The sequence below is a fragment of the Cynocephalus volans genome, chromosome 3, assembly GCF_027409185.1.
Source record: "Cynocephalus volans isolate mCynVol1 chromosome 3, mCynVol1.pri, whole genome shotgun sequence".
NCBI classification, from domain to species: domain Eukaryota; kingdom Metazoa; phylum Chordata; class Mammalia; order Dermoptera; family Cynocephalidae; genus Cynocephalus; species Cynocephalus volans.
Genome location: NC_084462.1, coordinates 63,279,873 through 63,301,353, shown reverse-complemented (window position 1 = coordinate 63,301,353; position 21,481 = coordinate 63,279,873). Strand labels below are relative to the sequence as shown.

Genomic DNA, 21,481 nt, shown 5'->3' with positions numbered 1-21,481 from the left:
AAAATGCAAACAATTTAAATGCTGTTAAAGATTTTTCTGTAGTGTGTGTTTGGCCATTTTCAATAAATTGAAAAATCAGAAGTTATCGATTCTAATTAAAAGTCAGATTATAAATAGGCTTTATAAAAAAGCAAAACGTCAGCTTTAATACCCAGGTCAATGGTTCAGATCCTTGTACCGGCTAGCTGCCAAAAGAAAAGAAAAGAAAAGAAAAAGCAATAAGTCAATTCAGGTCATTCAATTTCATTTTCTACCTCGTATCTTTCATAAATGATCTCATGTAGTACACTATTTTACTTTAATAATGTTTATTAAAAGTAAAACTTATTAGATTTTTCTTTAGAGAGATTTAAGATTAAATTACATTATTTAGGCAATGATTTATATTTAGTGTATTTATACTATTTAAAGTTGATCTTTTAGTTTTATGTGTCCAGATTTTTCATTGATATGTAATAAGTATCTAAAAAATAGATGCTCTAATTTTGTTATTAGTATATAAATGTCTTAATTATTTTCAATGTTTAAGAGTATTGCTATTAGGATATTTGACACTTTATAATGCCCTCAAAAAAGCATTTTTCCTAAATTATTAATTTTAAATTATTTTAGGTGCTGTTTTTCAACCCTAATGTTTTGATCAAGAATGAAACTATTTAAAAATTAAGATGTCAACAGGTAATTTCTTGTAAGTTTATACTTTTGTCAATGTATGTTAATAGCAATAGAATAACAATAAAAAATGTATGTTAACACAAAACTATATTTTTCCCTATCTAAAATCATTTCAAAAATATGAAATATTTTGGTTTTGAAAGACCTTCCTTTATAACATAAAACTTGTTTATTTTAGGTTTATATGTTTTATTGGTTTTTACAAACTAATAAATTCTAGCTCACTCTGATATCAACTTCTTAAATAATAAGTAAATGAAATTAGTCAGAATAAAAATAGATTCAGAGATAGTGATTCAGGTTAGATGAGTTTTCTTTACTGACAAAATACCTGTGTTGAGGGCTGGCCTGTGGCTCACTCGGTAGAGTGTGGTGCTGATAACACCAAGGCCACAGGTTCAGATCCCACATAGGGATGGCCGGTTGCTCACTGGGTGAGCGTGGTGCTGACAACACCAAGTCAAGGGTTAAGATCCCCTTACCGGTCATCTTTAAAAAAAAAACAAAAAAACAAACAAACAAACAAAAAAAAACCTGTGTTGAGATATGTCTGGTTATCATCCAGTTAAAAACAAGGATTAATTAATTTCAGCTGTGATGTTACATTACACTCTCAATGAAAAACCATGTGATGACTCCCATGATTCTGATGTAATGTCATGTTAATTGGGATCTTGTTTGTTACCCAAATTGTTCCTGAAAATTTGTATAATCATATTAGAAGTTGTTTGACTATAAAGAAGTATGGTATTACATAAAAACGGAAAAAAATCTAAAAGAATTATTTTTGGTTGATTTACTTTCTTTTTTACCACTTAAATTCTTTGTAGTTCTGTTTTCCTCTTTATACTATTATACTTTCATAGTTATAGTGTGATGCTAGAATAGGTTTTTCTCAATTCTAAAGTTAAAAAGTTTCAAAATTTCAAATGCTAATTGTAGAGATATCTGGCTTATGGCAATTATATCTTTTTTTTTAAAATAAAATTTTGTGGCAATTATATCTTGACAGACACTGTTCTCTTATTGGCAAATAAATGCTAGATTTTTAAAAACGTTGATAAACTATTTTTTCTAAATGCTAAATTGGATGCCAACTGGGAGTAAAGCCATTTTCTTCTTCACATTAGGTGATTCTAGGTAAATGCCTAGACAGAAACAATCAGGAACTAACCACGCAGTTTTAAAGCAATATAATTCCCCCCTTTAAGAGTGAAAGATAAAGTATTCAGCAGTTTTCTGTTCTAATCATAAATAGTAGTATAATGACTCTGTGAATTTTACTATTGTTATTTCTATTTTCTATACAGTGGCTTTGGTGACCACAAGTGAAAGGAAAGGGATGTTTTTCCTAAGGTGGGGGTGGGGGTGAGGTTGGAAGGAAGGAGAGATACCAAGGGAGAAAGGAAAGGCAAAGATAAAGAAGGAGGTGAGGATAGAGAAAGAGGAGGGAGAGAAAGGAAGCAAAAGAGAAAAGGAGATTTATTTTCTTAATATTCTAAAAGTTTTGACTGTATATCAAGCAATGACTTGAGTTTTAATTTAACTTCAGAATTTGTCTTTACCGTTACTAGCTATTACCTAAAATCCCCTTGCAAATCAAAACCTTATAAGATTATATAATTTGTGGTTTTTGACATTAAGAATGTTATAGATAGGAATATTTAGAGATAATTTTGGAAATCAAAATGTATTTCAATTATCTAAATCTTTTTTCTACCACACTTTCAGATCTTATATATTTGAGTACTAATAGGAAAAATAAGAATCTAAGTACACCCTGGGCCAAGAAAGCTCTAAGTAATATACTGCAGAAGCTCTGTACTAAATGAGAAAGGCCCTGTTTATTCTAAGATCTTAATCACTTCCTTTTACTCTAACTAATATAGAGACTTCTTATTTCTGTTATATGGCTTCTAAATACATTGTAGTTAATGGCCATATCCTTAGGACAGATTAATTCTTCCCTCAAAGGGATAGAAGTCCCTGCCCATCCAATAAGAATAAGATTCTTTCATTTCGAGAAAACATTCTTCATTCTAATATTTAGAATTGCAACTTCATTCTAAGATAGTTATTCCTATTCCTTGTTGTGTTAGAGAAATTTTAATTTGTCTTTCTCTTTTTCTTACATGTGCGTGTTTTAGCTCACGAAGAGCCCTGTGGTCCCAGCCACAGGTCATTTTGCCTGAACGGGGGGATTTGTTATGTGATACCTACTATTTCCAGCCCATTTTGTAGGTGAGTGAAGTGGATTGGGGGGGGAGGGTAATTTTATTTTTTATCATCTACTACTTTGAGAAGTGACAAAAAGTAAACAAAAAGTGTAAGATGAAAAAGTGTGAGGAAGACTTCATATATATGAAGGGCAAAATTATGCTTTTGAAACAAAACAAAAACAAAAGAAAGTAGCGAATAAAAATCTCATTCATCAAGGTGTTTATTTTGAAAATCGGTGGTGGTAGTTTCTAGCCAAGACAGATTTGTTTAAAAAAATCCATTTTAGTGAATTCTCTGATTTTAGCAATTCAGGGAAGGCAGTCTATGTTTAATATTACTGGCAAAACAGCTAGAGAATTCACTAAAGTAAAAAGCCCAACATGAGATATTTTGTTTCAAGTTTAGAATACATAAATCCATGATGACTAAGTTGGTACCAAAACTTACACTTGATATATCATAAAGAAAATTAAGAGATATGTTTTTCTAATGGGGGTAGCAAGTAAAAAAGGATGTCTTAGCCGCTATTGTTTTAAAATAATATGATTCACTCTGCTTGTATAGATACAGCTAGTGATCAATAAAAGACTTCAAAACAGTACTTGTATAGCTGGCTTCCTGTGAGTTTGGCTGAACAGAATTTAACGGCATATGATAAACCTCTTTTTGTACTACGTGAGTTAGCAACTTAGTAAGACCAATGAGGTCCACGGACATTGTGGAGCTAACACCTAGTGACCTCAAGATATTTTGTCACATGTGTGCGGGTTACTCTTTTTTGTTCATTAACTGAAGAGAGGTATAGAATCTAGATTTAAGATTTAAAACCTTGCTAAATAAAGGATAGAAAAGTAAAATTTGTAGGAAGAGTTAAAGTTACTGGGATTTTGTCTGAAGAAGAGGAGGCAGAGAAGTAACATCATAATTATCTCAAGAAGTTTTTAGGGGTTTTCATTTGAGGAGTAGCGCCTAGGTGTTTTTCCTCCCAAGTGAATATATAAAGGGAGAGGGATAGAGGAAAAAACTAACAATTACTTAACACCCCACTATGTGCCTGAACAGTTTCTTTTTGTTTTTAAATCTATTTACTAAGATATAATTTATATATGATAAACTGTATTCATTTAAAGTACACAAATGATAATTTTAACAAATGTTATACCCATGAAGCCACTGCCACATCAATATAGAATATTTCCATTGCCCCTCTAAATTTTGTTGTTGACCCTATTCTTTATTTACATTTTGGCATTTCATTCTCACAAAAACCTTAGAGAAAGGAGGCAGGGGAGACCATAGGAAAATGAAAAATAAGGAGAAAACGAGAAATCAAGTGATTTGCCAAAGATCATACAGAGAGGAAGAAGAAAGAAATGGCCTTTAAACACAACTCCCAAGGTTCACTTAACCTTATAATATATTCATTCTGGGTTATTTCTAAGGGGATATAGCACAGGACATTCATAAAATGAAACTAAAATGCTTATCAGAAGAAAAACATTTAATTAGTAAAAGATACTAACACTGTGTTTTGATCTTGGTGGGTAGCTACATGGGTGAAAAGACTATCCTTTCTCCATTGAATTGCCTTTATGCCTTTGTCAAAAATCAATTAACCATGTATGTGTAGGTCTATTCCTGGACTATTAGATTCCACTGATCTATGTTTCTGTCTTCACCACTAAACAGTCTTGATAAATATAGCTTTATAATGAATGTAAGCAGGTAGCATGAGTCCTTAACTTTGTTCTTGAGCATTGATCTTTAGCCCTCTTTTCTAATAGACTGTATTTAATGTTAAAAATTTCAAATACACTTTAGCTTCAGATAGTTCAGTTCTAAGTTTTAAGTTTTTTCCATAATGATTTTTTCTTTCACCTATGGGGGTTTTTAGGTTATCTTTTTGTTTTTATATCTAACTTAATTACATTGTGGTCAGAATACTTGGTCCATCAAGCTGTACATTTACGATCCGTCTGTATACTGAGTGTCTATTATACTGCACTGAGTAAGTTGAAAGAAAATTAAGAGTACTGGAATTTAGAGAGTCATAGAAATGGGAAGAAACCTAGGTTGTCTCCCCTGTTTTTGTAACTTGAATATATGTTTTTAGTATATTTTCAAAAAGTTACCAATGAAAGAGAAAGGGCAACTTTGCTGGCACCCACACTAGGTTTAAGAATGTGTCTAGTTTCTTCCTAATTTCAAACTTTAAGAATGGTACTTAAAGAGTAGATGAAACTTTGCCTCAGGGTTTATGATGGATAGGAATGAAGCAAGGTCACGATGTTGCACAACAGCAGGAGATTCTGTGGGATTGATGCCCTCTGTGTGATGTGAATGTTGTATCCTGGTTGTTCAAAACTTGGAAGGAAGCAAAGTCAGGGTGTGGGTAGAGGGAGACAAAGGGGAAGCAGAAAAGGAAGGAATGTAGTAACTGAAGATTCAGTGAAGTTGAATGGCAGATATATTTTAAATATTATTTTATAAAAATAATTCTTTTCCAATGATCATAGGACCACATTTTTAATGTAGCTCTGTAACCTATAATAGCAATATATCTAAGGGTGATAAACTGATTTTCAATCTCAGCTCATATTATTTCCTGCATTCCCTATTTCTGTTAATGACATCCCAACTGTCTTGTAAATGAGAAACCCCAGACTCATCTTTGACTCTATCACTTCCCCCTTCTCCAGCTTTCAAATCATATTTCTACCTTTGCTGTATTCTCTCATCTCTCTAGTTCTTTCTGTTCTTACTATCACTATTGTTATTATTACTATCACTGTTGTTAGCCCTTTCTTAACCCCTGCTTTGTCTATAGAAATAGTCCTCTAACCAATTTTCCTAGAGCTTAATTCTCATCAAGACTCCTGCTAAAATAAAACAAAAAAATTCAGTAATAGCCCTCATATCTACCCTTCTGCCATCTATGAACTAAAATCTCACCTTTTTAATCTAGCTTTTAGAATTTTTTACTGTTTGGCTCCAAACCATGTTCTTGGCTTTCTCCTATTCCTTGGTCTGTATTCTAACCAGAATCACTCGCTATTCATATTAGATATACCTTGAATTATGTTGACTGTAATTTGTAATTGTACTCCTGCCCTTTCTTCCTATCAGTGCATTTTCAAATCCTACTTACATCTCAAGGCTACTTCCTCTCTAATCTCTTACCCCATTGTAAATCAGAATTAACCTCTCACTCCTCTGAACTTTCAGAGAAATATGTGAAAATTATTACTACATTCTGTATTTTGCATCGTTTATATGCTCAGCTCCCTTATTGAATTATAAATATTCCCTACTCTATCCCAGCACCTAGGACAGTGCCTTGCCCAGGATAAGCAAAAATGTCAATAATTGTTGACTGAATATATAGTTTACTTTTAGAAATAGTTTCATTTATGAATCAGTGATAAGTATATTTTTCTTGAGTGAAAAGGGTAAGTGAATTAGTAAACAAAATAAGAAACACTATAGTGGCAATATACAAGCATACAAGTATGCTTTACAAATCTATTTATTTTTATTTTTTATTTTTTTGCTTTACAAATTTGTCTTACCATACATTTGTCTTTTTTCCTCTTGCCCATTTTTTTTCTTTATTGTACTTTCTTTGAGCATCCTCTAGTTTTCATTATGTAATTTCTTCAGTTGGTCATTTGGCTCGCTGATTTTTTTTTTTTTTTAAACATGACCAGTAAGGGGATCTTAACCCTTGACTTGGTGTTGTCAGCACCACACTCTCCCAAGTGAGCCACAGGCCATCCCGTGCTCACTGATATTTTTAAGCTAATATTTTTAAATTAAGGACTCCATAATATCAACTCTTTAGTGTTTGTTGACGTTTGCTTTGAAGCCTGTTTCGTAGATAGTGTTTTAAATGGTCTGTGTGTACTAGAGAAGAATGTGCATTCTTTAATTGATGGGTTCAGGGTTTTATATATTAATAGATTGAGTTTGTTATAATGTGCTGTTCAGAGCCTTTATATTCTTACTATTTCTTTTTTATTTGATTTATCAGTAACTGAAGAAGTATGTCAAAATTCCCTGCTGTGATTTTTGGATCTTCAACATCTTACAATTTTTGTTAATTTTTGCTCAAACTATTTTGAAGCAATGTTATTAAGCACATATAAATTTAAAATGGTTATGTCTGCCAGTGAAATTTCCCTTTATCATCAGTATTTGTTAAAAGACTGTTCTTCCCCCATTGAGTGGTCTTGGCACTGTTTCAAATATCATTTGAACACATATGTGAGTATTTATTTCAGGGCCCTCTAATTTATTCCATTGGTCTATACAGTTGTATGTCTAATTTTAGGCCAGTACCACACTGTTTTAATTACTGTAGCTTTGTAGTAGATTTCAAAATCAGGAAGTGTGAATCTTCCATCTTTGTTCTTCTGTTTGGAGATTGTTTTGGCAATTCCAGGTCCCTTGCAATTCTATATGAATTTTAGAATGGGCTTTTCTATTTCTGCAAAAAAAGTCATTGGGATTTTGATAGAGATTGCATTGAATCTGTAGATTGCTTTGGGTAGTACTGATACCTTAACAATATTAGGTTTTCCAGTCCATGAACATGGATGTGTTTTCGTTTATTGATGTCTTTTAAAATTTTTTTCAGCAATATTTTATAGTTTTCAATGTATGAGTCTTTCACCTTCTTGGTTAATTCCTGTGTATTTTATTCTTTTTGATGCTGTTGTAAATGGAATTGTTTTCATAATTTCCTTTTTAGGTTGTTCATCATTAGTGTATAGAAATGCACCTGATATTTGTATCCTGCAACTTTGCTGAATTCATTTATTATCTCTAACAGTCTTTTTGTGGAATCTTTAGGGTTTTCTACATATGAGTTTATATCATTTGTGAACAGAGATAATTTTACTTATTACTTTCCAGCTTGGATGCCTTTTCTTTCTTTTTTGTTTTTTGGCAGCTGGCCAGTAAGGGGATCCAAACCCTTGACCTTGTTGTTAGCAGCACCACATTCCAACCAAGTGAGCTAATTGGCCAGCAACTTTTGTTTTTCTTGCCCAATTGCTCTGGCTAGAACTTCCAGTACTATGTTGAATAGAAGTAGTGAAAGTGGGCATGTTTGTCTTGTTACTGATCTTAGAGGAAAAGCTTTCAGTCTTTCACCATTAGGTATGATGGTCACTGTGGGTTTTTCATATGTGGCTAATTATTATGTTAAAGTAGTTTTCTTCTATTCCTAGTTTATTGAATGTTGTTATCATGGAAGGGAATTGAATTTTATCAAATGCTTTTTCTGCATTATGTGAGATGATTGTGTGTTTTATTTTTCCTTCTTTCTGGTAATGTGATGAATTACATTGATCATTTTCATAAGTTAAATCATCTTTACATTCCAAGAATAAATCCCACTTGGTTGTGGTATATACTCTTTTTAATACACTGCTGAATTCATTTTGCTAGTATTTTGTTGAGGAGTTTTGCATCAATGTTTATAAGGGTTACTGGTCTGTACTTTTCTTTTCTCATAAGGTCTTTGTTTAGCTTTGGTATCAGGGTAATACTGGCTTCATAGAAGGTTGTGTTCCTTCTTCAATTTTTGGGAAAAGTATGAGAAGGACTGGTGTTATTTCTTTTTTGTTTGGTAGGATTCACTAGTAAATCCATCAGGTCCAGGGCTTTTCTTTTGGGGGTTTTTCTTGATTATTAATTCAATCTCCTTACTAGTTATAGGTCTGTTCAGATTTTTTATTTCTTTGTGATTTATTTTGGTAGGTTTTGTGTTTCTAGGAATTTGTTGATTTCATCTAGGTTTTCCAATTTGTTAGCAAACAATTCATCATAGTCTAATACTTTTCATTTCTGTAGAATCAGTAGTAATGACCCACTTTCATTTCTGATTTTAGTAATTTGAGTCTTTTTTTTTTTTTTTTTTAGTCATCTGGCTAAAAGGTTTGTCAATTTTCCCATATCAGCCAGATGCAAAAAAAAAAAAAAAAAAAAAAAAAAAATCTCAAAAAACATAAAGATTTATCAAATTTGTTTATCTCGTAAAAGAAGCAGGTTTTGGTTTCATTGATTTTTTTTTTCTATTGTTTTTCTATTCTCTATTTGATTGATGTCTGCTCTATATTATTCCCTTTCTTCTGCCAGTTTTGGGTTTAGATTATTCTTCTTTTCTTGTTCCTTAAATGGTAAAGTTAGATTGTTTTTTTGAGGTCTTGTTTTTTAATGTAAGCATTTATAGCTATAAATGTCTCCTTTAGTACCACTTTTATTATGTCCCATAAGTTTTGGTATATTGTATTTTTATTTTCATTTACCTCTAAGTATTTTTAAATTTCCCTTGTTATTACTTCTTTGATCCATTGGTTAAAAGTATGTGGTGTAATTTTCACAAATTTGTGAGTTTTCTAATTTTACTTCTGTTACTGATTTCTAACTTTGTACTCTTGTGGTCAGAGAAAATATTTTGTATGATATCTATCTTTTAAAATCTATTGAGACTTATTTTGTGGCCTAATGTAGGTCTATCCTGGAAAATGCCTTGTGTACTTGAGAAGAATGTATATGTTGCTGGTGTTGAGCAGAGTCTTATGTATATTACTGTTAGATCTAGTTGGTCTATTATATTGTTTAAGGCCTATTTTTCCTTACTTATCTTCTGTCTGGTTGTGCTATATATTGTTAAGAGTGGAGTATTGCAGTCTGCAACTATTATTTTAAAATTGTGTATTTCTCCCGTCAATTCTGTCAGTTTTTTCTTCATCTGCTTTGATGATCTGTCATTAAGTACATAAATGTTTATGATTGTTCTATCTTCTTGCTGTAGTAAACCTTTTATTAATATACAATGTCCTTCTTTGTCTCTTGTAACATTTTCTAATATGTCTATTTTTTCTGATATTAGTTTAGCTGCCTCTGCTTTCTTTTGGTTACTGTTTGGATGGAATATCTTTCTCCTTGCCTTCACTTTCAATCTATTTGTGTCTTTGGATCTAAAATGTCTCTTGTAAACAGTGTATAATTACATCATGTGTTTTTATCTGTTATGGTAATCTCTGCCTTTAGATTGGAGAATTTAATCCCTTTGCATTTAAAGTAATTACTGATAAGGAGGTAATGCCTTCTCTCATTTTGTCATTTGTTTTCTATATGTCTTACTGCTCTTTTTGTCCCTCATTTCCTGCATTACTGTCTTCTTTTGTATTTAGTTGATTTTTTTTTTGGTAGTGAAATTTTTAAGTTCCTTCCTCGTTTCCCTTTGTGAATATTTTATAGCTATTTTTTGATGTTACTATGGGGATTACATTTAACTTCTTAAAATTATAACACTCTAATTTGAATTTATACCAGCTTAACTTCAATAACATACAAGAATTGTGCTCTTTTATAGCTCCATACCCACTCCTTTCAGTTGTTGATATCACAAAATTACATTTTTCTACATTGTGTGCACCCAAACATAAATCAATAATTCTTCTAAATAGATGAGTCTCTTAAATTATATAGAATAGAAAATGTGGAGTTATGAACCATTGTTACAATGATACTACCTTTTTAGATAGCCCATGTATTTACTTTTATGGAATCTTTATTTCTTCATATGGCTTTGAGATACTGTCTAGTGTCCTTTTATTTCACCTTGTAGGATTCCCTTGATCATTTCTTTCAGGGTGGGTCTTGTGGTGAAGAACTCTTTTAGCTTTTGTTTTCTGGTAATTTCTTAATTTCCTTCCCAGTTTTGAAGGACAGTACTGTTGGATATAGGATTCTTGATTCATGTTGTTTTTCTTTTACCCCTGGAAATATATTGGCCTATTGCCTACTGGACTCCATACTTCTTAATGAAAAATCTGCTTGTATCATTGAAGATCCCTTTCTACTCTCTTGCTGTTTTCAGGATTTTGTCTTTGTCTTTCAAAAGTTTTATTGTAATGCCTTTTGGTGTGGGTCTCTTTGAGCTCATCTTACTTGGAGTTCACTGAGCTTCTTTAATGTTTATATTCATGTCTTTCACCAAATTTGGCAAGTTTTCAACAATTATTTCTTCTAATATTTTCTCTACCCCTTTCTCTCTATTCTCCTTCTGGAACTTTCACTCTGTGTATGTTGGTTTGATAGTGTCTCACAGATCCTTTGGCTCCATTTACTTTTCTTCAATATTTTTCTTTCTGTTACTCAAACTCAGTAATTTCCATTGCCTTATCTTCAAGTTGGCTGACTCTTTCTTCCATGTTCTCAGTCTGCCTTTGGATTCTTCTAGTGAATTTTCCATTTTAGTTATTTTACTTTTCAGCTAGATTTTCTTTTTGGTTTCTTTTTTAGATCTTTTAAATCTCTATTGATATTGTCATTTTGTTGATACATTGTTTTCTTGACTTATTCCATATCTCTCCTTAGTTCTTTAAGCATCTTTAAGACAGTTGTTTAAAAGTCTTTGTTTAGTATATCTGCCATTCTGTCTCTTTCAGGGACAGCTTTTGTTGATTTAATTTTTACTTTGAATATGCCATACTTTCCTGTTTCTTTATATGCTTTGTGTTTTTTTTGTGAAAATTGTACATTTGAATCTAATAATGTGGTAACTTTGGAAACAGACTCTTTCCCTTCTCCAAGGTTTGGTGTTTTTTTGTTACTGTTTATTTTGCGGGGGTTGTTTGTTTGTTTATTCTAGGCTGTCTCTGTGCTGAGGATCAGTCCAAAATGTAATCTTAAGGTCTTTCAGGGTTTTTTTTGTTTGTTTGTTTGTTTGTTTGTGGTTTTTTGAGCCTATTCCTGGGCATGCACAGTCACATTCTAATCTACCTTGTATATGCAGTTGTTTTTGAATGTTTTTGTCTTTAATTTCTGGCTCCCAAAGGGGAAAAAGAAAAATGAAGGTGGGAAAAAGGATCCTGGCCCTTTAATTTCCCTGGAAGTTATGTCAGCCTGAAGGGGAAGGGATTGCAACAATTGGGGGGGAAATGCAACAACAATGGCCACATCCCCTCTTTGTGTCTCTGTGATTGGAAGCAGCAATCAGTGATCATAGCATAGATACCTGATATTTGGTGGGAAGGGTCCTTTTGGCCCACCTAAGCTGCTCCAGGAACATGTACACAGCTGTTTGACACAGGGCTAGGGGTGGAAGGGTTGTTAGCTGCTATTGTGCCCAGAGCTGAAATTCACCAAAATTAACCAAAATTTACTATCCAAGCCTTCCCCTGGAAGTTGCAAGCCTTCATTAGACTCCAGAGTTCCAAAATAGTTGATCAGACAGATTCTGCCAGTGTAGTTGTCTAGGTGGGAAGACAGTTTTCTGGTGCATCTTACTTCAACATCTTCCCAGAATCCTCATGACCAATTGTTTTTACATAGAAGATATCCAATAGTGTGGTCAACTTTTTCCATTTAACATTATCTCATAAATGCTTTTTTACATTGTATCATATTCTTCACAATGATCATTTTAATGTCTGCATTTATATTTTATAGGTTGCTTAACTGTGTTTCCTGGTACATAATGAGCAATGACCAGATATTTGTGGAATGAGTGAACCTCTTTGTAAATATGGATTTTTTTTTTCCTTTCAAATTATTTTCTTAGGCTAACTATCTGGGCCTGGAATAAATTAGTCAAAGGTATGAATCTTTTTATTGTTCTTGTGACATATTTCCATGGTAGACAGTATTGAGTTTTGCTTAAGAACACAGGGTGTGTATTTAAAGCTGTATCAGGATGGCTTTGCCCATACAAGCTGTATGATGCTGAACTAGTTGTTTCACCTCTCTGAGGTACAGTTGCCTTATCTATAAAATTGGAGAAACAATAGTCTGCCTGCACAACAATGTTATGTGGAATATGAGCACAAGTAATATTTTATTTTATTGATTTGTTCTCTTATCTTTATTTCTTTTCTTCCACTTTCTGTGGGCTTAATTTGCTGTTTATTTTTTAGCTTCTTGAATTCATTCATTTTCAGCCTTTTATCTACGTTAATATAAAGTTTTGAAACTATAAATTTCCCTGAGGACTGATTTAGATGCATCCACAATTTTGGTGTGTATATTTTTATTTTATTTTATTCAAACGTTTACTAATGTTCCTTGGAAATTCTTCTCTGATCTGTTAATTCTATGAAAGTGTGTTGCTCAATTTAAAAATATTTGTGAATTTTCTGGTAATATTTTTGTCATTACTTTCAAGTTTAATTCCATCATAGTCAGAGAATATGCTCTACAATTTTGTTCTATGGAAATTCATTGAGGCTTACTTCATGGCCCTTCATGTAATCTATTTTGGTTAACGTTCCATGCACATTTGAAAAAGAACTATAGATTGGTATAGTGTTCTATAAATGTCAATTAAGTCATGTTGTTAAATAGTACCATTCAAATTTTGTTTCCTTGCTCATATTTTGTCTGATTATCCTATTATTTACTGAGATATGTATGTTAGCATCTTCAAGTATGATTGTAGATTGCCTGCTTTTCCTTTCAGTTCTGTCAATTTTTGCTTTATATACTTTGAAGCTATTATTATATGTGCATAAGTTTAGACCCAATCCCTTACAGCAGCCTAACAACCATCAAAAACTCTGTGGGTTTCTCTTAATCTTACTAAAGTCCCTTTGCCTAGGCAAACTCAGTCCCCAACCTATGCCTAGACTGTCTAAATGCCCCAGGGGAAAAAGTGGTTGTCAATGTGAGTTCATGAAGGAAGAGCTCTTATCTGTCTGGAATTTTAGCTTATCTAGTCCCGTCTGTGCTTCCACATACTTCTGATGTTTTTTAAAATATGATTTTTGTAATTTGCCTTTTATTTTCTAGTTGAAATGGGAGCACCGACTTGTTGCAAACTACTATTTGTTACCTGGTTCATTTTGAAAAGTTAAGTTAAAAATTTTAAATAGTTCACATCTTTCAAAGATCAAAAATGAAATCAAAGGATGTACTGAAATATATTCCTCTCACTTCTGTATCTATTGACATTTTTCCTCCCTGTTTATAAATATGAAAAACAGTAGGGTCTGATCTAGACTTCCAATACTACTTTTTGCAAATTTAAGGAAATAAAAATGCATATTTTTATCCTCCCATTCTTACTAAAATAGTGCCTAGCAAATAATAGTCATTCAATAAATATTTGTCAAATGAACAAAAGAACATTCTATACTTGTGGTCCAGTATGGCAGCCAGTAGCCACATGTGGCTATTTAGCAATTGAAATGTGGTTAGTGTGACTGAGGAACTGAATGGAGATATGCAATGAGCATAAAATAATCCTTGGATTTTGAAGACTTGGTGCGAAAAACAATGTAAACTATCTCGTCAATAATTTTTATATTGATTACATGTTGAAATGATAATATTTTGGATATATTTAACTGAATAAAATTTATAACTAAATATGATTCCACCTGGGTTTTTTTTTTTTTTTCTCTTTTGATGTGGCTACAAATATTTTAAACTAGGCATTATGTTTCTATTGGACAGTGCTGCTGTATACACTATTCTGTACTTGGTTGTTTTTTCTTAGCAGTATATCCTGTATATCTGTTCATCTCTATACATGGCTTCCTAATTCTTTTTTATAACTGGAAGATATTCCATTTGTGTGAATGTACCATTGTTTATTTAACCAGGCCTCTATTGATTGATGTTGTTGCACAGACACTGCTTCAATAAATAACCTTGTACATAAATCTTCGCATGTATGGAATTATATACCTATAAAGGAAATTTCTGGAAGTGAGATTGCTGGGTTAAAGGTAAATGCATTTGTAATTTTAACACGTGTAGCCAAATTGCTCTGCGTAGGTATTATAATACTATTTTGAACTCCCACTAGCAGTGTATTTGGGTAGCTTTTTCTCCATATACTTGCAACAGAGTTGTCAAACTTCTGGAGTTCTGCCAATCTGATAGATGAAAACATAGTATCACAATGTTTTTTTTATTTCGTATTTTCCTAATTATGAGTAAAGTTGAGTATATTTTGTTTAAGTACTAATTACAATATTTTTTGATAATGTATTTGTTTACATGCTGGCTTATTTTTAATTATTGGATTCTTGATTTTTTTTTCCCCTAGAACTTATATTAGGAAGATTAGCCTTCTGTCTATAATATTAATTGCAGGTAACTATTTATAGTTTATTATTTTTCTTTATTTACCCAGCCTATAGTATTTATTTTTCCATGCAAGAGTTTTTTTTTGATTTTACTACAGTTCAATTTGTTAGTTTTTTTTAATTTTTTTTATTTTAAAGCACTCAGAGTTTGAGTCATACTTAAAAAAGCCTTTCCTACTCCAAGGTTATGAGGTTTGTTTCAAGTATCTTTATCTTTTTTTGATTAAACCTTTATTCTATTTGGATTATTTATGTGATGTGAGAGATGGATCCAGGTTTATCTTTTTCAATATGACTGCTGTCTTAGTTTATTTGTGCTGCTATAACTAAATTCCTGAGACTGAATTATTCATTCATTCATTCATTCATTTACTTGTCAGGGGGTGGGGGGTGGGGCAGCATGGCCAGCCCATACAGGGATTGAACCCTGGACCTTGGTGTTATTCGCACCATGCTCTAACCAATGAAATAACCATCCAGCCCAGACTAGATAATTTTTAAACAGTAGAAATTTACTTCTCACAGTTCTGGAGGTTGGGAAGTACGAGATTAAGGCACTGGCTTTCACTGAATTGTGAGGACCTTCTTGCTACATCTTTACATGGCAGAAGGAGCGAATACTGTGTGTCCTCACATGGTGGGGCAGAAGAGCAAAAAAGGATGAACACTGTCTTCACATGGCAGAAGGGCGGAAGAACAAAAAAAGGCGTAAGCTAGTTCCCTCCAGTTTTTGAGGCCCTAATCCATTCATGAGGGCAGAGAATGCCCTCTCTCTTAATACCACCACAGTGGGGATTAAGTTTCAACATGAATTTTGGATGGGACACATTCAGACCATAATAGCTTTCAAGTCTTCCCAACATTATTGGTTTATTTATCATAATTCCCATTAGAATGTCAGCCCCATGAGGACAGAAATTTTTAGCCATATGTTTACTGCTAGAGCAGTACCTGAAACATAGTAGGTACTCAATAAATACTAAATGAGTTAATCCTCTTACTGATTTGAGATGCTAACTTTGTTATATAATAGGTTTCATATGTATTTGAATTCTTATTGAAATTTCTGTTATTTTCCTTTGTTCCATCCATTTATTGATGTGCCAGTACCAATCTCTTAGTTGCTGAATCTTTATGGTTAGCTTAATATATGGTAAGTCTGTTTTTTGCCCCATACCCACGTTGTACTTGCTTTTTTATTTTTCCATATGAACTGTAGAACCAGTTTATCTTTCCAAAAGAAAAAACTGTAGATTTTTGTTTGTTTGTTTGTTTGTTTTTTGTAATTACACTAAATTGATAAATTCACTAAGAAAAATTTATTTCTTTATGATGCTGAGTCTTATCCAAGATTGATGTGTCTTTTTATTTGTTCAAATCTTTTGTGTATTTCAGGAGTGTTTAAAACATTGTGTATATGTTTTGCACATTTCCAAAGTTTTTGTCTATAGATTTTGTTTTTTTGTTACTGATGTAAATCAATTTCTATATATAAATTTCATGAGTGTTATGTTACTCCTATGCTTAAAACCCTTCAGTGATTCTCTGTCTCACTCAGATAAAAGCCAGTGGCCTATAAAACCCTAATAATATGGCCTCCTATTATTGTTCTAACCTCATATCCTGCTACTGTCCTATTGTTTGTTCAATTTGCTCCAGCATCATTAGCCTCTTTGCTGTTCCCTGATGCCAGAAGAGTTCCTGACTTTAGGTGTTTCCTTGGCTTTTCCTTCTATGTTGAATGCTTTCCCCCAAGATATCCTGATGTCTAACTCCTCACCTCTTTTAAGTCTTCACCATCATCATACCAATGAGGTCTCCCAGATCACTTTTTAAAAAGGAGAACCTATTCTTCTACTCAAAATTAATACTACCTGCCATTTACAAATCTCAAACCAGCTACTAACTTACTATATAATTTACTTATTTATTATTTATGTTCTATCTTCCGAGCTATTAATATAAGCCCTACAGGGAAAGAAAATTTTGTCTGTTTTGTTCACTGATATTTCTGATGCATGTAGAACAGGCATAAAGTAGACACTCAATAATTATCTGTTGAATGAATGAATGCCCCCAGTACTCTAAATTTTTTATTGTCTGTAATAATTTTTCTGTTAACTCTCTTGGGTTACACATTATGTAGGGTAGAAATTGATAAAGTAGAATTACCTGAAACCTAGCTCAAGCTTTATATGCTTTATGGAGCTTTTCCAGACAGAATTAACCATTTTCTATTTTATGCTGTTATAGAGGCCATTTGTGTCCTGTAGATATTTATGTGGTTCTCTATGTTTTCCAGCCTAACTTGCAGTTAGATTAGGTCCATGCTGTGAATTGAATTTGTGTCCCTCAAAGATCACGTATAAGAAACTTAACCCCTACTGTGACATCATTAAGAGGGTTGGAAATCCTATTACGGTAGTTGAAATGTGGGGCCATGAAGAGTTGATTAGATTGTGAGGACCATGCTCTAGTAAATGGATTTATAATGGTAGTCACGGGCATGGTTCTGAGGGCTTTAAAAAGAGAGCACGAGAGTCTTTTCTCTCTCTGCTCTGCCATCCTTGCCATGTGACTCCCTACTGCTGTAGAGTCACCTGACCAGATGTGTTCCCTGGACTTTGGACTTCCCAACCTCTGAAACTGTAAGTAAAAATATTGTTTCTTTACAAATTACCCAGTTCCAGGTGTTTTGTTATAAGCAACAGAAACAGATTAATACAGTCCGTGTACTTGGGTTTTGGACAATAGGGTATGAACAAAAGGGATGCAAGCATTTCCAAGTCTGACTCTGAAAGACCATTTTTGGAAAAACTGTAGCACTCATTTTTCCTGCCTCAGTGACTTTGGAGGCCATGTTTTCCAGGTAGCAGAACCAAGAGATGGAAAAGGCCTGCCTGACCGGCACTGGGCATTAGACTGTAATGTGCACAAGAAATAAACTTTTGTTGTAATAAGCCACCATTACTTGAGGGTTTGCCTTTACTGGCAGCTAGTATTAATTTTGTTGACTGTTATGCCCACATTGTACCGAGACATATTGCTATTTATATCTCTTTTGCTATACTTAGTGATTTATGTGTATGCTGCTCCCTAATAGAATCTAAGCGCCTTAGAACAGAAGCATTCTCTTATTTGTCTTTGAGTCTCCTCCATCTAGTGTAGGTTACGGAATTTAACAAGTTCTCAAAATATTCGTTGAGTAAATTATTGAGGAGAAAAGCTGGTATGATAGGAGTATTTAATACCAAGCAAACAAGGCTGAGAAAGATATAATAAAGAAGAAGTTTTTGCAAAGAATATCTTTACAGTATAGTAGACTTAAAAAATATTCGTTGAGTTGAGTTGAATATGAAAAAAAAATCAAAATTTTCTCACATTAGGGGATGAATTATCTCAAAAAGTTATTTGTAATTTTGTACAGAGGTGTTACTGAACTGTTATTTGCCCTTCTTATTTAGTTTATATATTTTCCTTCTCTCATTAAGTTGATAACAAATCAGCTTTTCTAAAAATCTCAGAAACTTTTCTTAGTCTAATAGACTATTAGAGTGGGAAAAGATTCAATCAGGGGAAGGGCATAACAAAAGCCTTAAAAATACTATTAAAATAATTTCCTCTTTTTTACACCTGCCTCATACTTCTTACAAAATATCTCAACTGATATGTGTTAAGTGAAAATTCCAAATATAAAGTTAATCCTGGCCATCAAGTAGAAATGTGTAATAGTGATATTTATGGATCTTTATGATGCAATTCTCATAACACATTTCACTGGAATATTCATGGTTTGATCTGGGACCTATTTATTTTCACATTCTACTACAACCATTTCATCTGATTCCCACTAAGAGTACAAGCAGATGTAGTAATAATAAATACAATATTGAGATCTAGTACTATCATTATGTAGATGAATGACCTAAGCAAATCACTGGTCACTGTAAAAATAAATGATTATGAATGGGAATATGGTACTTTTTTCCAGTTTTGTGAATAAATTTCTTTTGTGGTACATGTAAGTGAGATTTTATGTCAAGGACTATTATCTGCTTTCCTGACCTTTCCACAGTGTGCTCTTTGCCAGCAGTATCTCTTTATTCCACTATGTCATATAGTTAAGCACATATGCCCTATTAAAAACAAAGCTAATTGGTTAATAATATGAAGAATTGAGCTTCAAACTCTTGCAGTTAAAACAAAAGATTTGTACTACTCATTGAAGTTCATATGTCTAGGCAATAAATAGCCTCTCAGAATACTGTGTGACCATGGTATTATTACAATCCAATGTCTCCCCTTAGCTTGTATGGTAAGAATCTAAGTAAGCATGTTGTAAGGGGATCTGATCTCTCACAAGCAGATACGTATTGACTAGGCTTATAGAGACTAATGTCTAATGTAAACATTTCAGTTTATTAATTTATAATGAAATATAACTAACACAGACTTGAGTTAATGTGGGCCAGACTGTCTCTCTCTGTAGACTGACTTACATGGGAAACCATATTTGTAGTCAGAACATTGTCTAGTGAGAATAGAGAGAACAAGAAAAAAACAAGAAAAATTATATAATTTGAATGTCTAGCTATAATTGGCCTGATGCATTTATTTCCATGAGAGGAATAATCTTGCCTAGGACTACTGTAAGTGAAGTCTTCTGGCTACTACTCCCTGTCTAATTGACAGTGATTATGTGGGCACTGCTGATGTTTGCCCCTGTGCCTTTCCTTTCCCTGAGTTTCCCTTGCTGACCAACAACTCCTTAGATTGAGAGGCTTTCTTTAGATATGTTAATATATATTCAGCCCGCTTCCATTATTTAAAGGAACTTTGTTTTGTTCAGCTCTGATTCATTAACTTTATAATTTGATTTGCATTAAATAATCTTGTTTCCTTCAGTTCTAAGTAATGCAGGTCATATCAGTACCCCACTTGTATTTAATACACAGTCTAAACATAGTCGAGGTATATTACAAAAATATTCTTGCGTTGCTTATTTTTCTTTGTGTCCAACTTCTTCTAGGCCCTGACTTTCAGGAATATGATTCTTGTGGCTAATATACCATTCTTCTACTTCAGTCTTAGAGAATACACATGGATTTTAAACCCTGTTACAGTCCTTTTATGCTTGAGTATCATCAATTAAAACCAGTTGCTTTATGTAAAGCTGGAGTAGCTCATATCAGACATACCTCCTCCCCCTTACAGATATAAATGTTGTACAGATATAAACAACACTGTTTGAAGGCACTGGTGAGTGACTAAAAGTAGGGAGAAATAAGAAATTGACATTTGGAAGAAAGGACTGTTACTGAGTAAGTTTCCAATTTTTATGGCTTTACATGAGGACAGGCCCTAATCAAAGCCACATTGAGTGGGTAAAGCTGAATAGAAACTTTAGGCAATTAGCACAGCTGGAAATTGATGGGGGACATCCTGGAGAGAGCCACACAGTGGGAGGCCACGTTCTTTATTCAAACTCTGCTCAAATGTTTGGTTTGCCCTGAGCTTGTATGCATAGAGAAAACTTCAGACAGCCCAGCTAAGGCTAAGAAAAGTGAATAGATACATCAGCTGTTTCCACAGTAGAGGAGACAGAGTAAAGAGTTTCAGTTAAACCAAGTTATCCTAATGATTAAAACAAAAAATCAGAACAGCATAACAGAATCTAGACTCTTTAGAGTGTATCTATCTCTTATAAGGTCTGGGATAGAATTTAAAATGACTAGACATCTGAAGATAGAAAAATGTAATCCCATACTCAAGAGTAAAGAAAATCAGTGGAGTCTGACCCTGAGATAACCCAGATGTTGGAATTAGCAGACAAGGATTTTAAATCTCAAGGATATTACAGAAAATATGCTTATAATCAATGACAAAATAGAAAACCTCAGCAGGGAAATAGAAAATATGGAAAAAGAAATAAAGGGAAATTCTAAAACTAAAAATAACTATATCTGAAATAAAAAATTTTCTGGATGGGTTTAACAGCAGCTTAGAAAAGACAGGAGAAAGAGTAGGTGTCCTTAAAAATAGTTCGATAGAAATTAACTATGAGAAACAAAAACAAAACCAAAAACTACGCAGTGGCAAGTCAAATAATATTAAATGATCAACATACTTGCAATTGGAAACCTAAAAGGAGCAAAGATAACGTGGCAGAAAAAACAATATTTAAAGAAATGATGGCCCCAAATTTTACAAATTCAGTGAAAGACAAATTTGCAGATTTAAGTTCAGCAAATGCCAAGCAAACTTGGGCACATCTTAGTCACATGGCTGGGGAAACAAAAGATAAAGAGAAAATCTTGAAAGCTTTAAGAGAAAGTGACACATTACTTTCAAACAAACAGCAACATGAATGACAGCTAATATTCTATCAGAAACCATGGAAACCAAAAGATAGAGGAAATAAATATTTGAAGTGATTAAAAAAAAGTCTGAACTCAGAACTCTGGAACTTGCAAAAATATCCT

At 33.0% G+C, this 21,481-nt stretch overlaps 1 protein-coding gene across 1 annotated transcript in view; it reads left to right on the top strand.

The window, feature by feature from the left end:
* Window positions 1-650: 650 nt before the first annotated feature.
* Window positions 651-21,481, top strand: part of NRG4 (neuregulin 4) — a 64,964-nt gene continuing 44,133 nt past the window's right edge. The window contains exons 1-2 of the mRNA XM_063090019.1: window positions 651-678; window positions 2,823-2,916. Coding sequence (XP_062946089.1) covers window positions 669-678; window positions 2,823-2,916 — 104 coding nt within the window. The 5' untranslated portion in view covers window positions 651-668. The remainder of the gene's footprint in view (window positions 679-2,822; window positions 2,917-21,481) is intronic.